At 41.9% G+C, this 18,056-nt stretch overlaps 1 protein-coding gene across 3 annotated transcripts in view; it reads left to right on the forward strand.

The window, feature by feature from the left end:
- The window catches only part of Rcan2 (regulator of calcineurin 2), a 221,971-nt gene that overhangs the window by 32,146 nt on the left and 171,769 nt on the right, over positions 1–18,056 (forward strand). For all 3 annotated transcript variants that reach the window (XM_029470897.1, XM_021186129.2, XM_021186130.2), the window contains exon 2: positions 3,446–3,672. In XM_029470897.1, coding sequence (XP_029326757.1) covers positions 3,448–3,672 — 225 coding nt within the window. In that variant the 5' untranslated portion in view covers positions 3,446–3,447. The remainder of the gene's footprint in view (positions 1–3,445; positions 3,673–18,056) is intronic.

The following is an 18,056-nucleotide window of genomic DNA, read 5'->3' on the forward strand; positions in this document are numbered from 1 at the left end:
CTCCCCTCTGTTCCTGTGGATGCCAGAGATCAACTTTGTGGAGTCCTCAGTTCTCTCTGTCACTGTTTACTTAAGTTTTGGACACTGAACTCACACCCTCATATCTGCATGGCAAGACCCCCCACCTACCAAGTCATCTTGCTGACCTAGCACAGATTTTCCATAAGGAATAAGGACAAGTTTGTATTCAGAGAACAGCTATTTCTATATGATTTGGTCAGCTAGCTCTACATGATTTGGTCAGCTTGAAGCCGGAAGACACTAGCAGATTCCCGGAGGAGTATGCAGAGGGGGGTGAGCACATGCGCAATGGAGAGACAAGTTATGGAGTGCGTATTCCCAGGGAGGACAGCATAAGATTTCGGTGTGTGAAGCAATATGGAAATGAGAAGTCGGTTAGATGAAAGTCAAAGAAAGGTTTAGTCAAAGCAAATCAGGCTTTCTCACAAAGTCCGTGTTAGTTTTTATTGTGTCCTTGGGTGGATTCACCTGTTGGGTGTAGAGGATGAGCTAGGTCGTCCCCACCTTCTGTATGAAGTACCAGGGTCAACTGCAGAGTGCAACTTAGGGCACCAAGCCTGCTGTAAACTCGTGACTTAGGCTCACACAGAATGGGACCTGAAGCTCTTTCCTCTCTGATCTGCCACTCAAAAGGAAATGAAGCAAACAGTGTGACTCGGCAGGGGGTTGGACCTAGGGTATGTGGGCGGGACCTCGAGGGAAATTGACAAGAACAGAAGAGGAGAGGAACTTAATGTACAGTCTGCCTTCTCCAGCAAGAAGAGAGCATTGGGTAGGAAGTGGGAGAGGTTAGCTGAGGGATGTACATGGCTGTTTATCTTTTAATAAAGGACAGAGGGAACAGGAGAAGGTGAGACTCTCCTAACAATTGGGAAGGAGGCAGAGGGAGGGTTTTGCTCTCGGGTTACAAGAATAACCGGAGTCGCTGAACCATCCTTTGCCTTCTCCAGCAAATGAAGTGAGTCACTTAATGGGATGGAAGGAGAAATCAGGGTGATTAGAGTTCCTTTGTTCAAAGCTCTGACTTCTGAAGTCTTTCTCCAGTCAAGTAGTGGAGGTTGTTCACCACAGGGCCTTGTCTCTTGAAGTCTTTATTCAAAGTAAGGCGCTTAAAATAAAGTCTCATGGAGATTCGCACAGTTTAGACGGAAATGCAAGCTGTTCCCGTAGATGGGAAGGAGTTGTGAACGAGGCTTACCACTGGCTTTATTGAAGCTAATTTGTTCAGCTATGAATCTTACTTTGATGCTCAGAACTCATCGGACAAAGTTTGGAAACCTGTTTGGTTCAGTTGAAATTCTGTGATTAAGAAGGCCTGACAGTGATCTGTGTTCCAGGTTCCTGGATTCTAACGGGATTTTAGTCTTCCTATACACCTTTAATAAAAGTAGTACTACTTTGATATTCTTAGCAAATATTTTTTTATGAAAATAGTACTCTAGTGGGATTAAAAATAACAACTGCACATATTATGGGAAAAACATCTGGAATAACAATATGACAAATAAGAGTTCTTAAGCTGTGAGATTTTCTTCATATTGATGTTTAGATATTTTTCCTTTGAATTAAAAATATTCATTTTTCAATTTAGAACTATAGAACTGGATTATAGACTACTCTAAGCCTAAAAGTATCTTATATCTCTATTTAAAATAATCATTTTTTGCTCTAACTACAGAAAGTATGGCATATCACTGCATATCTGAAAACTTTAAAATACAAAATTAATAGTATTATATTTTTGTTTGTCACAGATATAGAGATTTTATCATGAGACTCATTACCAAGTTACTTAATTTTTAAAATTGTATTACATTTTATTCATTCATTTTAAGTGGAGGTGGGGGGCGGGGTGGCCTGCCTGTGTGCCACAGCACAGAACTGGATGTTAGAGGACAACTTGTGGGGAATGGCTTTCCCCTTCATCATTTGAGTCTCAGGGATCAAACTCAGGTCATCTGGCTCAGCAGAAAATGCCTTTACTCGCTGAGCCATCTCACCCACCCAAGTTACTGATTTTTTTTTTTTTACTTCTGTCTCAGATTTCATATACAATGCAGCATTGCCATCAAATGTTGTTTACTGTCTTAGAGTTTTACTGCTGTGAGTAGATACCATGACCAAGGCAATTCTTACATAAAGGACAATATTTAATCAGGGCTGGCTTACAGGTTCAGAGGTTCAGTCCATTATCATGAAGGCAGGAACATGGCAGTATCCAGGCAGATGCATGGTGCAGGTGGAGCTGAGAGTTCTACATCTTCATCTAACGGCTCTTAGCAGAATACTGACTTCCAGGCAGCTAGGATGAGGGTCTTAAAGCCCACACCCGCAGTGACACACCTACTCTAACAAGGCCACACCTTCTAATAGCGCTACTCCCTGGGCCGAGCATATACAAACCATCACACTTAACCAAATTCCCACCAGGGTTTCTGTAACAGAAATGGACATCACAAACAACCACATGCCATGTTATGTCAGGCTCAAAAGAGGCAAAAGCACACGAATTGTATCTCACCAAACTTCACGAGGGCGCAGCTAAGCCCATGGTAGCTACTTTCTCTTCTTTACCCCTGAAAGGATGCACTGCTGGCTTGAAAGAGAAGGGGGGCTTACTATAGGAACTCAGCAGCCCTGTTAGAACTGCCCAGAGGCTGACTGTGAGCCATTGTTCCCACCTTCTAGGTCACTATCCATTGGAATTAAGTGGATGGGGTTTAAAGTCATAAAAATAGATACAAAGGAAAAAAGCAGAGATGTAGGAATACTGACCAAGTCCATGAAACCATATGCCAGTATTAATGTGGGAAGTACTTTTAGCTATGTGAAGATGTTTGTTAAAGGTCAGGAAACAGTGTTGAGAGGATCCCTCTGGAAAGCTTCATGGGGGTTACTGGGAGGGACATTTGCATTTTATAGATTGGCTCAGATCATACTGATTTGCAAAATATGGGCCTGGTTTACAGTTCTTTACAGATGTAATCCAAAGGAGCAGAAGGAATGTAAGTGGCATGTGTTTGTTTTTGAGACAGGGTTTCTCTGTATAGTCCTGGCTGTCCTGGAACTCACGTTGTAGACCAGGCTGGCCTCGAACTCAGAAATCTACCTGCCTCTGCCTCTGCCTCTGCCTCTGCCTCTGCCTCTGCCTCTGCCTCTGCCTCTGCCTCCCAAGTGCTGGGATTAAAGTCGTGCTCCACCATGCCTGGCCCCAGGTACTTGTGGTCTTTTTTTTTTTTTTTTTTTTTGGTTTTTCGAGACAGGGTTTCTCTGTGTAGCCCTGGCTGTCCTGGCACTACTTGTGGTCTTAATGAGCGCTTCTTCTAATCAATTTAATTTTGGGTGCCCAGAACTGGGATCCACAAACAAGAGTTTTAAGAATTTTGTTTGACTCCTACACACACATCTGTCTTTGCTTCTTCAGGGATGAGGGGAGACGCCTACTTCATTGGAATGAGGAGCCTGGGGCAGCAGGCATCTATCTCTGAAGATGGGGGACTTTTCTTCCTCTGCTGCATAGACAGAGACTGGGCTGTCACTCAGTGTTTTGCTGAAGAGGCCTTCCAAGCACTCACTGACTTCAGTGACCTCCCCAACTCATTGTTTGCCTGCAATGTTCACCAGTCTGTGTTTGAAGAAGAGGAGAGCAAGGTAAGACACACATTCCGAAGTGTGGGGAGATTTGACTAGTGTCTCTTTTCTCATTTGATGTGGATCTTTTGGAAGTTTTTAGATGTGTTTACGTTATTCTGCTTTGGGCATTGATTATCAGGATCAGGAAAAGCCTGGCCAGTATCAGGTAGCCACTGAGGTGGAGATGTGGCTATTTCTGGATGAGATGGAATGGAACCCAGTCATCACTGGATTGTAGGTCTAGCTTATAGAAGAAGTGATATTCGGGATCTGGACTATAAGAGGCACTTCTTGAGCCATCTAAGAAGCAGATGTTTAAAACTCCTACAAGTTTTCTTTCTTCTCATTCTGCCAAAATGTTTCCCCCACCCTTTCTTCAATGTGATGACTATTCTGGGATGGTCAGAGGAGAGCTTGCTGGCCATCTAAGGTTTTCTCTGCTCACATGTGCCTTGGTAGTGGTTGTTATACTATGTTACACTGCTCACCAACAATGGTACTTTGATATGACTGTGAAACAAGGTTGAGTTTGAATAAGCATTTTCTAGTTGTGCTTTTTAAGAAGCCAACTTGTGATAGTGAAAATGTTCCTAGAAATCACAGTAAATATTCCATTAGGGAATCCTTCTTGAGTTTATTTCAGATTGCAGATCTTTTTTTTTTGTTTGTTTGTTTGTTTTGCTTTTTGTTTTTTGTTTTTTGGTTTTTGTTTTTTGGTTTTTGGTTTTTCGAGACAGGGTTTCTCTGTATAGCTCTGGCTGTCCTGGAACTTACTTTGTAGACCAGGCTGGCCTCGAACTCAGAAATCCACCTGCCTCTGCCTCCCACCACGCCCGGCTGCAGATCTTTTAAATGGGATACCTAGTAGGTACAACCTTCCTGCATCGATGTGGATGCTGACATAAACATTTACTATTGCACCATGCTGTAATCATTGCTGTTTTATCAGGGAAACTGTCATTTTTTTTCTAAACTAAAGCATGTGGCTTTGTATGAGATCTGAACACTTTCTGATTTGCCATTTTGTAAAGGTTGGTTCTTTCAATTTCTAAAGTCCAGACATTGTTGAGAGCACAACTAATTGGAAATTTGGTTTCTGAGTTGTATTGATTTTTTTCTTTTTTCTTTTTTGGTGATTATTTTTAATGAGCCATGGAGAAATGAGCATTGTTTGTATATGGGGGAATAGAATTTCTACCCATTTAAAGACACCATATAGCAATATTGCTTTGGCCTTGAACAATTGAAGCTGTGGACTGAAAATAGCTTGAAGTGCAATGAATTATCTGTGATTAGAAGCTTCAGGCCCATGGTTAACAGGCTATTTAAAGCAAGAAAGTAGTACATGCCATGAAGAAATAGGGATTTTGTTCTTGGATTAGAAAGCAGATTATAAAACAGATTATCATTTATTCAGGGTGCGTTATTTGCTCTGACATTTACTTGCCACGAACTACAAAATAAGGCTCTCCATTTTCTTGTGCCTTCCATTTATCTAAGCGTCACAGTGAACAGGACTCTCCTTGGAGGCTTAGTGGAAGCTTCTATTCTTTCATGATTAAATACTAGCAGTCAGTTGAAACAATAGGTACCTAGGAAGGTACTGATATTTTTAGAAGTGCAATTGTGTCCTGGAGATATGTGAACAAATTCACCCCTGGGACAGGGAACTGATGACATATCAAAGTAACAATTCTGTCTTGGTGAACTAATTGGGTTTATAAGACCTACTTAAAGGAGTGTGGGTAAGGGGTAAATTACAGGGGCCGAATGACCCAAAGGCAGCTGCACTGAAAATTACATCAGCATGGGTACAGCTCAGGAAAGCCAGAACCCTGGAGCACACTGCATGACTGAAGGAAGCTTGATAAGTAGGAGCAGGTCTCAGTTCCTCAGTAGTCCTCCATACTCACATACCCTTGGGAAGGGAATGGCTTTCTGCAAACAGTTAAGTTTTAGGGATTTCCTGGGAAGTCTGAGTTGTTTATTTCCTGAGTCTTGATTGCTTCCTCTTAGAATTCTCTGAGTCTTAATGAGCTTCTTTTTAGAACTTCCTGAGTCTTAACAGTCTTCCCTCCAGGAAGGGATGTGCTGGAGAAAATGGGTGCACATGTGCAGTTCAAGACTGGCTGATCAGCTGGGCTTAAAATTTGAACCCTGAAGAATAAAAGGCCTAGGGGCAGGCATTTCTGGGAAGACTGGTCCATGTCTGTGTGGATCTTCTGAGTTGTTATTGAAAAATGGGTTGCAAAATATTTTCAATTAGTTTATCTCAAAGTTGTGTAACAGTATGAGATAGAATTGAGTCTTGAAATAATTTTATAATACAATTGATAAATATGATACAGTAAGATGAAACCAATCATCACATGATCGAGATGCTGATTTATAGCCAAGGAGGTGAACTTTTAAAAGTTAATACATTATATATGTATATTTGTGTATGTGGAAGTCAGAGGACAGTTTACAGGAGTTGATTCTCCAATCACGTGGTTCTCAGTTATTGAACTCAGGTTGTCATGCTTGGGGGCAAGTGCCTTTCCCTGATGAATCATCTCTCTTGTTCATTTTACAATTGGCCAGTAACTACATCATCATACACAATGTGCATATCTATTTATAATACATGCTATAGATGTGTGTAATGTAATATATGCAGTCTTATGATACATACACAGTATCCCCTGTGACTTGGCTAGTATTTGCATAGTGAATGTCCCTCTGAAGTACATATATTAAAGTCTTATTCCCCAGAGTGGTGATGCAGTGGGTGTGGAACCTTTAAGAGGCAAAGCATACCAACAACTCTTTAGGTAATTGGGAGATTTCCTTTCAAGTACATAGTGATCCCCAGGTCTGTTGTAGACCAGCCATGAGGTTAATGACTGTGCTCTGCCATGATGTGTTGCCCTATCACAGGTTCAAAGGATCATGGGTTGTGCAACTTGTAACCCAAACCACCCTTTTGTCTCTTTGCAAGTTACTTGCTGATATTTGTTGTGCAGTAACAGGAAAATAACATGGTCATCTGGTGTTTCAATTATCTTTTTGAATTAAAATAATCATTTTTATGTATGTATATGAGCCTGATTATCTACATATGTGCCAAAAGAGAGTATTAAAGTCATTGGAGCTGGAATTACACGCATTCAGGAGCCACTGAGCCACCCAACATAGGTGCTAGAAACTGAAGTTGGCTGGAAGAATAGTACATACCCCTGATGTCCCAACCATCTTTTCCATGATCTTACTCAAGATATTTATACCTTACTCTTCAAGGATATTATTTCCACAGGGTCCAGATTTCATAGATCTGAGCCACAAAGTCTGATCATGAACACCTTTTCCAAAGGATGGAGCATTTCGATATTCTGTTAGAGTATTGAGGGGGTGTGGGGGGTAATTTTAGACCAAGAGAAAAGAAACAGAAAGAATCATTGGTCCTTTGTGTTTACCTATTAGTAAGGCTGCTGGGTGTAATTGTTTTTGAATTGTGTTGGGGAAGACATGTTTTGTAACCAGGGGTTTTAGCAGAGAGATGGTGCTCATTTCTATGGTTCATGTGTGTAGGTGGTAATAGACCTGATAATCATGATCTCATGGCTGGGTATTTTCCTTTGGTCATAGTCTGCTCTCGAATCATGCTATTTGGATATTGGTGTCTTTGATTTTAGCTTGTTGTTACAGTTATTGTAACGTAATCATTTTACATTACAAGTTTCTTGGCTGGATAAAAACATCAGACTTCTGCTTCCTTTTATGAGTAGTCTTTCAATAGTCTCTTCTCCATGTTTCCATATATCTGGGATGCCTTTCTTAGGGATCTGTCTTTTGCAGAGCAAGTCAGGAGATACTGAATTGGCTTGCTCGTATTCTGGACGGTGGCATCAGGCACGATGCAGATATGTTTGTTTCTGTTGAAGTATTCTCCTATGCACATGTCTGCCATCCTTTTAGCATTCTCTGCTTTATCACCTGATGTATATTTTTTTGAACAGCATTGTGAGGGCTTTGGCATTCGCTCCAATTTTCAGTCAGGCAGAATTCAGGAAGCTCGTGTTTTGATTTGATGCTTTGGCGATGAGTGAGCCCGAGTCTTCAGCATGGCTTGTTGTGGGCCAGATGGTTGTGTACTGTTTATATAACACAAAGGATAACCAGAGCTGGAGAAAACTGGCACCCGAAATCCACAAACTCAGATTGCTGTTTGCACGATACAGCCTGAAGTATAAATATTTTTATGTGAAACTCATTTAGAACTGAACTCCTCAAAACATCCAATACCTAAAAGTTACTGGGGTTCATTTCCCTCTAGTGTGGCTGGTCCTTGTTGGCCTTTCTAGATCCCACTGGGCTGTGGGACTCCACAGTCTTGCATGATAGGACCTTCAACGGAAAAGAACTGCTATAAAATATTTATCTAAAGTCAATTGAGTAAGGGGAAGGCATCAAGGTGACTTCATTGTGGCCTTTAAAGCATAAACATCTATTTAATTTAATAATGATGATGATGATAACAACAATGTCTATATCAGCCATGTTCTGAAATGCCAGGTGATTTTACAAGTGTTTTATAAACACTGAACCTCCTAGGGTAGGTTCTTTCTGCCTGTCTATCTCCTAAGCAGGTGGCATGATTCTATAGCTTTGAACTTGCTGAGCTCTTTGGTCTAGTGTGTAAGCAGAACTGACTTGTGTCATTTCTAGACCAATCATTTAACTCTTGATGTTGGACTTTGATAAACATATTCTATACTCAGCTGGGGGAACCTGGCATTTTGTTATCTAATGTCTGCTTAAGCCATTTGGATCTCAGAGTATGGATAATAACAGAGAAAGAAGGGTTCTTGCCAACCTATAATGAACAAAATATACAGTAAGACCAAACAAATACAATAAGCCTGTTGACAGGCTACTGGGACTAGAGGGTTTGTTGTAGAATAAATGAGTCTATCTAGGTTGATAGTATCCTCATTATCAGACAAAACCATTGAGATGCAGTTCACCATGACTTCATAGCTACTAGTGACTGAGTCGGGATGGAGCCTGCCACCTGCTAGAGTCCACGCACTAATGTTTACTAAGTAATACTGCCTCCTGGCATGATATGGTAGTTAGCTCTGGGTACAGTGATGAATAAGATACACATAAACTGCTTGAATTCACAGCCTACCTGGAGAGATCAATTCAAGACCAGCCAACAAGCAATAAGTAGTAGTGACTGTAATGTTGCCAGATCCAAAGAATATCCTACAGACTTTCTACCATGTTCATTGTCTCATGCAATTTTTAAAATAAGAAGCATTTCTATTTCTACCAGTTATTATTTCAAATATAATTCTAGCCCCCTGGGCATCAGCTTAGAGGCATAGAACTACATGTTTTCATTTAAAAAACATTTTTATTTTTGATTATGTTTGCATGTGTTTGTGGGAGGGTCAGAAGAGGGAACCAGGTTCCCTGGAACTGGAGTTACAGGCAGTTGTGAACCCCCTGTGTATATAGGGGATGCTGGGAACTGAACTTGGGGTCATACAGGAACAGTGTGGGTTCCTATCCACTGAACAATCTCTCCAGTCCCATGTCTCTTCATTTTTGATGCTTCTTAGGAATAGACTATCTCAATGCACTCTGGGAAGCCAGAGGGATCCTAATATTGAAAGTGTTCATTCAGCTTGACTGCTATGATCCAGTTCCTTCTCTTTGAGCAAATGGTGATCCAGACTGATACAGCAGACATGATGAAGGTATACTAACGAATCTTCCAAGATTCGATCTGATTTGTTGCTATCTTCACTTCTACAGGTTAGATTGGCTTCCACATTGGTTAGGAGGGCAGCATAGGAACATAACACCTTGTGTAAAGGTGCACTCTATCGCCCCATGTCTACAGTTCTAGGCTATGGAAAAATCTCTAAAAACCCAAGGGTTTTCGCAACTCATTTTGAAACCCAGCTTCATTTGACCCAATTCCATTTAAATCTGAGCAGAACAGAGGTGACTCTCTTTCCATGTGAATATTCATGCTTTTCTCTGCAGCAGCCTTCTTGTTTATAATTACAAGGAGGTCGCCATTACATAACAGGTAGCACTGTATTAAATATCTATGTCCCCAAATTTGAATACCAAAAATGCCAAGGCCTGAAGACTTCAGACAGTAGATTGAAGAGCTGTAAGATATAAAGACAAACCTATCAGGCTGGAGAGGTGGCTCAATGCCTAAGAGCTCTTGATGCTCTTGCAGAGGGCAGTGGTTCATTTCCCAGCATTCCTAACATAACGTGCCAAGAGCACAAAGGTCCTAAGGCACTAAGGCAATCCAGAATGTTAAACATTCAGGGTTGTCTTTTCAAGGAAAAAGATATATAACTTGTTTTCTGCCAGGAAGACAAGGACTGGAGGTTGTACTAGCAGTTAAGAGTCTGGAGAGGTGAACTCAATACAGTTTGCTGTAGCAGGTCCAGGCCCTAAATCTGTAGGTTTAGACTGGGGCTTTGGGTCTTATGGAGCTTGGAGCTACAGGAGCAAACTTAGAACCTGGGGCTATATAGGGACTGATAGATGCTTGGTTAGAGGGTACTGGCCTGATGACAGGACGGTGGGGGTTATGTTTGTTGGAAATAAAGGGTATGTTGAAGGCAATATGAGCCCCTGGACATGGAGACTACTTATGTGGGTGACCTCAAGCCAGATTCTAACCTGCAGTGAGTCTCCTCCTTAGAGTAAGTACAGTTTTTTTCTGACTCCGGCCTTGACTTAATCTTCCTCATGCTGTTGCCAGCCTTTCTTTGTAAGAAAGGTCCTGACTGATGGTCTAATATGGAGCCACAGGAGATCCTTATGGTCCAAAAGTAGGTAGCTATTACTCCATGACATTTATATTATACCACAAGTTATTAATATAATATTATAAATTATATTATTTCATAAAACACTTGGATAAGTCACTAACATATCATTCTCATTTTCATCTTCATACAGAACTCTTCAAAAGCAGATGAAATTTGAGTTTTTTTTTTGTATATTCAACCACTCCCCTTTTGCTGATACACTCCAGTGTTTATCCAGTGTTAAACTGAACAGGCAGTTAAAATAGTGACCAAAGACACAGCTACATTCTCCATCATTCACTGAACATTTAGAGATACAGGAAAGATTTGAAAAAGGTCTCTTACTCTTCAAGTCCAGTTTGGGACTCCCCATACCTTCCCGTCTCTAAACTCAACTCTTGAGAATGGGTTCAAGAAAGTAACTTAGCTATATTGGCATGGGATCTTCAAATGAATGATGAGGGACAGAACTCAGGCCATCTACCAGCAAGCAAGACTTAAGCCAAATGCAAGGGTGCAAACATATTTATAAGGTGTTTGAAATTTCTACATAAGTCTGACTCATTAAGGCCATCTGAGGAAAACCTTGGAGGATCTTGAATACGTGGGCTTGCAAAATCCCTCCAGGAGAAGACCAGTATGTGCACAGGCATCAGGGGAAGGATCTAGAAAACCTGTAACAGAGAGGACTTAAGGCCGATAAAAAAAACTCACACAAAGCACCCATGGAAAACAGGAATAGTGTGAACTATAGAGGCTGGAGTTGAGATTAGCAGCCAAGTGTCATCATCAAATAGTGAAGCAAATGAGGGACAAACTCCTCAATGAGGGACAAACTCTTCAGAGGACATTCAAGAGACTCTTAAGGACTTTCACTCTTTTGCCTTGCGTTTATTTTCTTGGTGGGTAAGAGTGACATTTATTTACAGCGGTTTGTTTATTTTCAAGGCCATTTAAACTTTGCTAGGATAGAGGGTGTTATTGTCCTCAGCATGGAGTCCTGTTTTCTTTAACCTCTGGATGGTGCTTGGGAATCTAATGAGTCGCTGCTAATCACTCAGAGGACACCTGCCAGATGAGAGGCCCAGTGTGGGGCAGATTTGAAAGCTACTGCAAGACCTTCCCTGCAACCTTAACCTTTATTGAAGAGACTAGAATATTCCTGAGTCATATTTAGTATCTTGCTTCTCTGTGGTACTGAGTGACCCCCCTGAAGCCCAAGAGACTGGCAATCTACTTATAGATTGTGATGATGTTAAAATATTCTTACCTCCAGACTACTGCAGTAGTTTGCTTATTTGTTTGTTTGTGCATTTGTTAAAATGACAGTACTTGCTGTCTTCTTCATGGTTTTTATATAAGATGTACCTCGAGGCCCACTCTGTCATTCATTAAAGGGTGCCTATATGGGTGACATAGTTGAGAGTACACTTCCTAGGGAGAGGAATGGGACTTGGTAAAGGTGGACCCTGTCCTCTAGGCTATGAGCCTGCTACCCCGAGCCAAGAACAAGATGGGATAGTGGGTGGACAGAATACTTTATTTCATTTTCTACTTTTTCTGAGATCAAGATATTCTGAGAAGTACACAAGAGACACAGAATGGATGAATTATTCACCAGCCAGTTTTTGAGAGACCCACCGATTTGAAGATGAATTCTTGAGTTACATCATCAAAGAGAACCGGTTTTGTAAGAGGCAGTGTTGGTGATGCAGCCCACGGGGAGGGTGAGCTTCTTTGCTGCTCCTTTCCTTGCTCTCAGGAGCTGGAGATAGTTGGGCTTCCCCCTGCCCTTCTAGGGTTCCTTCTCTCTGGTCTCCATTTTATTGCTCCAGACCCCACCTAGAGATTATCAAAGAAAGTCAGGAACTTTAACTAAGAGGTATAATACTCTGCTAAGGAGGCTAAAGCAGGAAGATTGCCATGCGTTCCAGACCAGCTTAGAATATGTAGTAAAACCCCGTCTCAATATTTCCCCCCACCACCAACAAATAAGTAGACAGAACAAACCTCCACCTAATGCAGGCCTGATATCCAGTTCAATGGTTAGAATGGTTATGATATAAATGGGCTTGAATGTCAAGCCTTTTGCTATCATGTGATCTGTGAGCGTGTGCATTCCCTTGTACATGTAGAGGTCAGAGGACAACTTGTGGGAGTTGAGTCTCTTCTTTCCCCATATGGATTCCTAGATATCAAACTCAGGTTTGGCATCACCAGATTTGGCAGTAGGTACTGTAGAGAGAATCTTTTATAAACATCACCTGTCAATAAAAAAGCCAATCGTCAATGAGCTGAGACAGGAAATAGGCAGTGGACACTGGCAGGAAGAGAGGGGATTCTGGAGATAAAAGATAGATGCTGGGAGAGATGAGATGGGGAAATGGACTGAGGAGTCGAACTTGGAGAGACACTGAGGGAGGTGCTGAGGAGACGAGAAGGAAGAAAGTGGCTGGGACTGAAAGAGAGGTAACTAACCAAATGGTGGACATAGAATAGTTTAAATAGGTTAAATAAGTTGCAAGCTAGTCAGGGATTAGCCAAAGTTTATGGTCTAGGTGTTTATAAATAAATATTTAATCTGAGTCATCATTCTGGAAACAGCACTGAGAAAGGAAAAATGGTTTATTAGATTATTTTAACAAAATACCATTGTCTACTGAGCTATCTTGCAGGCCCCTGAGAGATGATTTATGCAGAGTACCCTGCTTTGTAGGATACCCTAGGTTTGTGGTCCACTGGGAAGGTCTGGTATTGGAGAGCTGTAGGAAAATCAATCATGTTCGGTGTCATGGTTTTCTGGACAGGGTGTGGGCCTCATGGGAAGCAGAGGAACCAAGAATGGGTCTTTAGAACCAAACGCAGATGGAACATGTCTTCTATGCATGCCAGCTTTATCACCATGGTCAACTTATTGTCTATGACTCCTTAGTTCCATATATATATATATACATATATATATATATGTATATATATATATATGGATGGATGGGATCAGAACAGTTCTATGTAGGGGACTGGGTGGATGGTTCAGTGGAAAAAGTGCTTTCTATGCAAATATGAGAACCTGAGTTCAGAGCCCCAGCATCGTCATGAAGCTAGTTGGGGCAGCTCATGCCTGTAACCCCAGGCATGTCTCACCCCAGAACACAAGGTGAGAGAGATGAAATTGAGGGCTATGGAATAGGGAAGCAAGAGGAAGGGAATCCAAGCCTTGCTGGATCTGAGCTCCTAGTGAGTGATCCTGCCTTGAGTAAGAAAGGGGAAAGTGATTGAAGAAGATGCCTGTTGCTGACCTTTGACCTCTAGTGCAACCTCTGCCACCCATCTATGGGCTTGCAGTGTGACTGGGGTGAGATGGATGGAGCAGAGAGTATAGCAGTAGACTCCTTGATCAAGGTTGGAATCCTTGCCCATTCTTCATTCCCCCAACCACACAAGTCTGTGGCCCTCTGTTTCTGGTTTAAAGAAGGACAGAATTTTCTAAGAACTTAGCAGACCGTTCATGGTGTGGAAGCTGGAAGGAAGACCAATAGGCCCTTTGCAGCATCACTGTAAAGTAGGGCATTTATAGGAGAGCCCTGGGCTTTAAGGACATTCACTCTCAGTCATTGCATGCAGAAGCTGTTTCCACATCTGTGGCAGGGCACACGTGTCTGTTGTTCCCCCATATAAAGATCATGACATGTTTTCTAGAGATCATTTATTTTACTTTATATGTGTGAATGTTTTATCTGCCTGCATGTCTGTAAACCATGTGCATGCCTGTTGAATTTGCTAGATTTGGGGTCACAGTTGGTTGAGAGCCACCATGTGGGTTCTGGAAACCCATGTGGGTCCTCCACAAGAGCAACAGTGCTCTTAGCTATGAGCTGTCTCTCTCTCTCCAGCCAAAATGTGATGTTTTCTTACAGGAACTAGTGCCAAGAAATCCTTGTTCACTTCAAAGAACTGGTATTTTTCTCACTGGAAGGATTATGTAACTCACATTTTTTTTCCTTCCCTGCACCGGCTTCCAGGAAGTTCAAATTAGGAATTAATAGTCACAGCAATGCTATTTATTACTACTGCTTCTGGTATTTTACCTCCCTTGGTTTCTCTTGCTTAGCCTAATTAAATGTACCTCTAATGTAAAGTACTTAAAAAGTAGATTCATCACACACTTCAATCATATTTATTCATATGAATATTTCCAAACTCATCTTGCAACATGCAGGACGGCTGACTAATGTCATTAGTGATAGATTTTTAAGGTGGCTTAAGTGCCACTGTGAACAGAGAGAAAAATGACCTGAGCTATTAGGTGGCATTTGTTTTTTAAGAATAAAAGACAAATACACTTTTTTTTTGCTGTAACTCCTTTAGAGGACCAACTTATTGCATCTTTGTAGAAAAAAAAATGTATCTTTTTACCAGAATCAGCAGTGGCATCTTCTGCACATGCACGCTTACTGGGGTCATGATTTTAGCACAGTACCTCTCAAATCACGTGACTTGCACCTTAAATGTGGCTCAAATCGACTGAGTATTATATTAGTGGTTTGTGAAACACTTAACATGGGTAAGCCACCGGAGAATATGCAGTATTCAAGCTTGCCCTGTTCACATTGAACCCTAAAAGTCTCAAGTGAAAAGATCCCATGGAAAGGGGCTGCAGGTTCAGTGTGAAGATTTGTCTCGATTCTTCACTTCCCTGGCATTATATTTTTGTCCTGTTAAAAATTAGTCTCCCACGGGGGCTGAGGAGATGGCTCAGTGGATAAGAGTGCTTGTAGAACAGGTGTGAGGATGAGAGTTTGAATCCCCAGCCACAGTGTCAAAATCTAGTGTGCCCAGGTACCTATAGCCCCAGAGCTATGGGGCAAGGTGGTTGAGGTGGGGCCTTCTTGAGATTTCCTGGCGATCTCTAGGTTCCCTAAGAGATTTTGTCTCACAGAAATACAGTATAGAGTAAGAACAGGATACCCTATATCCTCCTTTGGCCTACATACCTGTATACACAAATGTTCCTGTAACATACACACATAAGCATGTACGTGCGCACACACACATTAGCACCATGTGGTTGATTTCCAGGCTTCACAGGGGTTAAGTGATGGAAAGGGAGTTTGGCTCCTCAAATAGCCATTTTAGATATTTAAGGGACATGCATTTAAGATATCCATGTCAGATCGTCAGTAGCTAACTGGAAGCATTAAACCCACTACTTCCAGAATCTGGCATACTATTCCAAGGTTATCAACACTGTCCTGCCTAGCCTCTTGTTGACAACTGGACTCTCAGTGTGGTAAAGGTTGGCTTTCACTGCCACCATCTGGGATGGCCGTAAGTGAGTACTCACTGTCCTAGCCTGCTTCTCTGTGGCTGTGATCAAACTGTGTGATTTGGATGAAAATGGTCCCCATAGGTCCATAAGGAGTGGCACTATTAGGACCTGTGGCCTTGATGGAGTAGGCAGGTTTTGTTGGAGGAAGTGTGTCACTAGGGAGTGGGCTGTGATGTCTCAGAAGCTTAAACCAGAACTAATGGTTCACAGTCTCTTCCTGCTGCCTGTCAATTCAGCTCCCTCTCCAGTACCACGTTTGCCTGCATGCCATCATGCTTTCCCCCATGACCATAAAGGACTAAACCTCTGAACTGTAAGCCAGCCCCAGTTAAATGCTCCTCGTGTAAGAGTTGCCATGGTCACGGTGTCTCTTCACAGCAATATAATTCCAAGACACTGACCAAACCAGCATGGAGAGGAAAGGGTTTATCACATGTTATAGCTTACTGTGGATCATTGAAGGGAGCTAGGGGCAGATCAAGCAGGGACCTGGAGGCAAGAGCTGATGGAGAGGCTATGGAGAAATGTCTTACTATTTCCCCCAGTGGCTTGCTCGGTTTGCTTTCTTATACCACCCAGGACCTTCTGCCCAGGGTTGCCACCATCTCCAATGGGCTGAGCACACCCCATAGACTTGCCCACAAGTTAGTCTGATGGGAGCATTTTATCAACGGAGGTTCCCTCATTTCAGATGACCCTAGTTATGTCGAGTTGTCAAACTAACCACCACACTCACCCTATTCTCCCACACTCCTTTGCAAAGGGTGTATTTCCCTTGGCATCTCTAGGATCAAGAGCCCATTGTTTGTAGTATGTCAAGTGGTGTTAAGCTTTTGTGAATAGGGTTGAGATTGGAATGTGCAGAAATAAGAAAATTATTTCGAGTTAAAGCTGATGACTTGAGCAGGTGGCCAGCTTAAGCAAAATCATTTTTCTTAAAGAAAAAAAAACCCACAAAATTTGTGCAAACATTATAATGAGTATCAGCTATGGAATACCAGAAATTGTTTTCCTTTGAAGTCTGGGCAGAGAGTTTTGGGAATTCCAGAAATGCACAAGTAAAGCATTGCTGAGACAAGGTCACCTTCCTGAAGAAGAAACAGCTGTGCAGGAAAAGCCTAGCGTGTTACATCAGATGTGGAGGGTTTGTTAAAATAATTGTTGTTAGACCTTGATGTTAAGCCTGGACTTTCTGGACTAATTTCTTGCTGGACAGAGCAGACCCAGAGAACAAATCTGTGGCCTCTGTGGCCTCCGGATGTTCCTGAGACTGGGCACCTTCTACAAGAGTCTAGAATCTTCTAACGATCCAAGGGTCTTTGCTGATCGAGACATTGCTTTTAACCAACTGACACTTCTTGGAGATGTGAGAGCGAATATCTATTCATACCAGATAGGGTACTGGGCAACAGCTCAAAGGGATGACCCCAACCACATCTGCCATCGTAAAATAGTGAGTTTATCAAAGTTACTTTCAGGAACCTGGCTGACTCAAAGGCAACTGCTGATTGATTCACCAGAAGGCCCACCCCAGCATGAATGACCATTCATAAAACACACTTCACGCCTGCAGCTCCTGCCTGACTTGCATGCATATCTCACACACTCAGCTCCGCAAGAGTCTTCTCTCACCTGGCATTATTGCTTGTATAACCTTGGAGAGGGGCCTGGTGAATCTTGTAGTTTACTGACCCTCCTATGCCTGCTAGGTTTCTGTGAGGGCTATTTCTGGTTGTTAACTTGACTACATCTGGAATGAATGACAGTCTAGAAATGGAGGGCACACCTGTGATCCAGATCTTGCAGCTGGAAGACACTGGCTTTGGATCTGGATCTTGACATGGAGATCTTGAGGCATAGTGGCCACGAAAAGCTTAGGCCCAACTTCAGACCAATTTTCCTTATGAATATTGATGCAAAAATACTCAATAAAATTCTCGAAAACCGAATCCAAGAATACATCAAAACAATCATCCATCATGATCAAGTAGGCTTCATCCCAGGGATGCAGGGATGGTTTAATATATTGGAAATCCATCAACATAATCCACTATATAAACAACCTCAAAGACCAAAACAACATGATCATCTCGTTAGATGCTGAGAAAGCATTTGACAAAATCCAACACCCATTCATAATAAAAGTATTGGAAAGATTATGAATTCAAGGCATAAACATAATAAAAGCAATATACAGCAAACTAGTAGCCAACATCAAACTAAATGGAGAGAAACTTGAAGCAATC

The sequence above is a fragment of the Mus caroli genome, chromosome 17, assembly GCF_900094665.2.
Source record: "Mus caroli chromosome 17, CAROLI_EIJ_v1.1, whole genome shotgun sequence".
Classification (NCBI taxonomy): Eukaryota; Metazoa; Chordata; class Mammalia; order Rodentia; family Muridae; genus Mus; species Mus caroli.